The sequence below is a fragment of the Grammomys surdaster genome, unplaced genomic scaffold (genome assembly GCF_004785775.1).
Source record: "Grammomys surdaster isolate TR1022 unplaced genomic scaffold, NIH_TR_1.0 203, whole genome shotgun sequence".
NCBI classification, from domain to species: domain Eukaryota; kingdom Metazoa; phylum Chordata; class Mammalia; order Rodentia; family Muridae; genus Grammomys; species Grammomys surdaster.
Window position 1 is genome coordinate 8,332,518 of NW_021604648.1, and position 5,574 is coordinate 8,338,091.

The 5,574-nt window shown below is 40.6% G+C and overlaps 1 protein-coding gene across 2 annotated transcripts in view; it reads right to left on the minus strand.

Moving 5' to 3' along the window:
- Nucleotides 1-5,574, minus strand: part of Rab30 (RAB30, member RAS oncogene family) — a 33,319-nt gene that overhangs the window by 10,426 nt on the left and 17,319 nt on the right. For both annotated transcript variants that reach the window (XM_028770658.1, XM_028770657.1), the window contains one exon: nt 5,001-5,084. In XM_028770658.1, the coding sequence (XP_028626491.1) occupies nt 5,001-5,084 (84 nt within the window). The remainder of the gene's footprint in view (nt 1-5,000; nt 5,085-5,574) is intronic.

Below are 5,574 nucleotides of genomic sequence, written 5' to 3' on the forward strand. Positions count from 1 at the left end.
AGATAGATAGATAGATAGATAGATAGATAGATAGATAGATAGATAGACAGACAGATAGATATAGATATAGATATTTTAATAGGGTTTAATAAGTCATCTACTATCTCTAAACCCAGCAAACATGTTTTAGTTTAAAAAAAAAAAAAAGAAGGAAAAATACTTTCCAAATCTCCCTCAACCTCTCTGCACAGACTACACAACAAATGAGAGGCCTCTTCTCTAGATACAACTCTAAGTATAGAGCAGAGAGTTTGGGGAGATAAGAATATCATCGAGAGCTTCCCTCCTAACTACAAACTCCATAGGTCACAGGTAAATTAACCTCCTTACTACTTTCTCAGGGAAGGCCTTCTAGAACCTCTCCACGCCCCTCCACATCTGCCCCCAGTCTCCCTAGCAGTACTTTGTATCATTTCTCCCATAGCAACTGGCATATCTTAATCACGTACTTGAAATAAGTTGGTTAATAAGTTGCCTACTTGATCTAAAGCTTCATAACAGGAAGAGTCACCTGTTTTACTTACCGCAAACAGTGCACCCAGAACAAAAAGCACATGTTTGTCTTAAACTGATGGTCTTGATTAATCTTTACCCCTTCCCAGTGAGTGAGATAGGCAAGTTTAATAAAAATTGTTTCTTCTACCCAGGTACCCACAAAGCTAGACATCAGACTCCATGTCTTCTATTTCCAGGTCAGAACTCAGTCTGACATGCCCTGTTGGTTTTGCTATTGCACGTTCATTTAAATGACATCTACACCTAGCAGTCACTTGGTGTCACTCTATCCCCATAGTAATTTAGCTGAAGACACTGAGTAGTGACCAGAAGCCCACATTGCGAGCCAGCACACACATTCTCCTTTGATTGGAAGTTGCAGCAGCTCTTTGACAATATAAAATAAAGTCTGTGTGTGCTAAATCCAAATGTACACATGACAGTTAGTGCTGGAACAAAAGCTATTTCTCTTCTCTGCCTCAAAGTCAGGCCATGGTCCCCTTCTGCCAAGATGTGCCTTAGAATAGCAGGCTATTGTTTTACTGCCCCATTCAGCCTCTACAATTCTTTTGACCAGATTTAGATACTGCCAGTCATTAGAAAGCACTGTGTTCACCAGTGGAGCATCTTGGGAACTGCTTTAAGCATCAAAATATTTTCTAAAATAGTTATTGTATGGCCTTGCCAAGACATATGCTACCTTCTCATAGAGGACTTCCTGTGTCTAGCCTGAAAATTGATTATTAAGGATGCTTATAATCCATCCTCTTGCTCAAATTAGTTTCATCACCTTTCTCTATAACCCATTTGTCTCGTTTCATCCTTTGTAGGGTACCAGTCAGAAGATGGATAAAACACAACTTTTGATCTAAGAGATCATGGTCTACAAAGAACCCACATCTACAACTAATTAGCAATGTCCTCTCAAAGAGAAACCAGAAGAACAGGGTGTCTACAAATGGTAGTCTGTCCTCTGTCGATGCATCCTTGGCACTGCAGCCATGGATTCCCTTACAGCACAGGACCACACTGCTCACTGTCCTCTCACTGCACTGCTCTTGCCGCACTGTCACAGCAGTACCTTGTCATTAGTTTGCCAGGCTGTCCTCTTTAAGTGGACAGAGTTCTCTGAGGCCCCAGGTTGTCTGTCTGAATTCATACCTCTGTTTTCTTCCTAACACAGTGGGTAGTGGGCACAGCTGAATGACGGTTAATGAGATGGACGGAGGGCTGTGGAATCACAGAGGAGGACTTGACTAGCTATCCTTAGATGAGTGCCGTTTGAAAGATCTTAAACAGAGTGTTACCAGAGCGAGGCATCAGTGAGTTCCAAGGGCAGTAACGCATCAACCGTAACACAAGACGGATAGACAAATCATCAAAAAAATAAGCATTTGAGCTGGGTCGGGGTGGTGCACATCTTTAATACCTGCACCGGGGAGGCAGAGGCAGACAGATCTCTGTGAGTTCAAGACCAGCTTGGTCAACAGAGCTAGTTCTAAGACAACAAAGGGCTACACAAATCCTGTCTCAAAAGACAACAAAATCCTCTTCTATTATAATCAGTCTAAGGTTAAAAAAAAGTAGGCTGTGTTTAGAGAGATGGCTCAACAGTTAAGCCTTCCAGGAACAACACTGACTCACAACCATCTATAGTGGGATCTGATGCTCTCTTCTGGCATGCGGGTTTACATGTAGATAGAGCACTCATGCATAATATAAACAAATAAATAAATAAATAGGAACCAAAAAAAACTCCTCTAACTTTAAAACCAGGCGGACCTTACATTTTTATTTGTTACTCATTAGTCTGTGCTAGACTGAAAAGCCAATGGGTAGGGCTGAAGACCATCATGCTGCATCCTTTTTCCTTATGCACAGGGTTTTTTTTTTTCTATTTTTATAACTCACTCAACATGTTGGGTTAGAAATAACCACAGGCAGCTTGATCTGGACTAGCCTACTCATTTCTTATGAGAGGTTAGAAGTCTAAAGAGGTGTTAATGGCAGCAATTGAACTGTGAATATAAAGATGAGTAAGAAGAAAGCCCTGCTCTTGGAGAGCCTGTGGCCTTGTGGTGGAGTCCAATGCCAAAAAAGATGGAATTTTAGTCATGTAATAAGCACTTAAAAATGAGGTCAGGGCTAACAAAATGCCTCAATGGGGAAGGGTCAAGCCCCACACTCCACATGGTAGAGAGAGAGAACTCTTACAACTTGTTCTTTGACCTACACATGTAATACCATGCTCATGTACAAACACATATATATGCATAAAGACACAAATTAATAAGGATAAATATTTTAAAAAGTGAAAACATTGTTTTTGAAAATAAAGTAACTGGAATGCCTAAGCTTGAGAGTCATAAATGGAAAAGAGCCTGCTGTGTAACCCTGGGACCATTCCTTATTTTCCCTTGGTTTTGGCGCAAGCCAAGTACATGGTAGGCACCAACATTTCAGGTCAAACTACGAGCTCACAAGTACATATGCAAATGGCAATTCATATCTAGGAGGGAAACTCATGAAAAAGTGGTTATCCTTTCCTGATTCCTTAGGTTGGCAACTACATCCTCTAGAATAAAAGAAAACTACAAAAGGTTCTTCCTGTCAGTATCTCTTCAGCCTGCTCTGATCATAGGCAGCTTGACCTGAACTAGCCTACTCATTTCTTATGAGATGTTAGAAGTCTAAAGAGGTGTTAAGGGCAGCAATTGAGCTGTGAATCCTGTCTTCTGTCTCCAGTCCCCTGTCTCCAGACCCTACCTCTTCCTCTTCATTTCATGTAGGTTTTCTGACTTTCTGGTTGGCATTTATGTAGATTTTAGAACCTGTTTTTATCTTCCAGTATCCCAGCATTTTCTTCACCATTATACTTAGTATAGACATCTCTATGGTAAGAAGCCATTTTAAAGACTCAAGACAAAAAGAAAAAAAGAAGGTTCCTGTCTCTTATCTGGCCATGAGAGGAGCTATATGTCAGTGCTTGTTTGTGATGCTATCTATGAACTGCTGAAAGAATGCCAGGAAGCATTTCTACCCTTCCCAAGGCACACGTAAGATGTTAAAAATCAAGTGAGAGAAGGATGCAAACATCACAAACCGAATGTGGGATGCTTAGGTCTAGACTTAGCTACCATTCTAGTACCAGTATCCATCATGATGCTCCTGACTGGGAATCTTTCCATGGGACTTGACTCTGAAGCTCTGAACCAGAAGTTTCAGTAAGTGAATGGCAGTACTAAACATCAGTATCCTTACATCCTTCCATGCAGTTTAGTTTCACTTTGCATTTTTAAAATTGTGCGTGTGTGTGTATGTATATATGTATACGTACGAGTAGATAGATATGCAGGTAAGTGTAGGTGTCTGTGAGTATAGGCCAGAAGAAATTGTCAGACAGTCGAAGTATCCCTACATGGGTGCTGGAAACCAAACTCAGGTCATATATAAGAGCAGTATGCACTCAGCCTCTAAGCCTTCTCTCTAGCTCTTCACTTCATACCTCTTCCAATCATCATCTTCCTCATTTTTTGATGCAAGGTATTGAGCCTATTGTGATTTCATTATCCTCTTATCCCACAGAAGACTTCATGGAGTTAGAAGACTAGAGGTCAGCAAGTGAGGTGCACCTCTCCCTTCCAGACAACAATCATGGTTAAAGAAGTTAATTAAGTAACCTCTGAAGCTTGTAAAATAAGGACAATACCATCTACTTCCCAGAGATCGTACTAATGCTAAGAAGTGTAAAAGCATCTATCAGAGGCTCTGACTTACAACAATACATACTCAAGGAACACGCTACCTCCTGTTTCTGTACATACTATATTTCTAAGTACCAAGGCACCGAGTGGAAGACAGAGTAGTGATCAAGGGTCTTTTCTTAGACATTTAGAGTTCTAAGATAAAAGTATAGTGGGAGACAGGATAATATTAATAATCAAGTCATGTGACTGAATTACCTATACTACCTTCAGCAAAATGGGGGATCAGAAGGCTTTCTCAAATGGGCCTTTTATTTAGAATAGAAATGTTATTGGCCCAACTTTGAAATTCAAAAAGAAATTCCTAGTTTGTTTTCACATCACTTCTGGTATGACAGGAAAACATATTTTGCTCACCATCTTCATATATAAGCACACAATCCCTAAATTGATTCTGTATAATTTCTTTTCTTTTGAGAAAGGTTCTCAGGTAAGCTGGGCTGACCTCCAACATGCTATGTTAAGGGTGACCTTGAACTTCCTGTTAATCCATCTGACCACAGTCTAGATCATAGGTAAGCAGTACTGCACCTATTTCATGTGGTGCTGACGGTTTAATCCAGAGCTTTTTGTATCCTAGGAAATATTTTGTCAGCTGAGCTCTATACCCCAGTACATCATCGTCAATGTGGTTTGAATGAAGCAATTTAATAAATGTTTTGAAAACATACCTGTACTTTTACCCCTAAATTCTCAGAGAATTATCAAAGCTTTACTATTATTTATTATTTAGCCTCTTACCTTTACTTTTTCACCATTAATCTCCACTGTCTTAATCATAAAATCAACTCCAATTGTGGCTCCTTGACCTGGGGGGAAAAGACCCTAAGGAAGAAATAATGGCAAGTGACATTTAAGCACATCTTCCAATTACGTAGATGTTCCTCACTCCCCGCCCAGCCTTTGACTGAGGTAATTGTTAGGACAAGGACTCACTCTATTTCATGTCACGTTTGAAGGGGAACAGAGAGCAGGGAGAGAACTGGAGAGAAATGCTGACCGAAGCAAACACAAAAAGGAAGGACCAAACACGAGGCTGACTGTGAAGGAGAGAGTCTGGAAGGGCAGTGCCCAATGCTGGTTTTAAAACAGAAAACTCAGACAAAAGGATAAGACTGAGGAGGAGTGAGTCACTAGAATGACATCAGGATTGTCTGGATGGGCAAAGAAAAGGTAAGATTGGTTAAAAACAAACAGGAAAATGAGATGTGAGGGACCTCTGCTACAGAATGAGAAAAAGAGACAGACACAAAACTTCTGGGTTTTCCTGGGCCCTCAGGATGGTCACCAGCCTGAGGTACGCTGTAACACACAC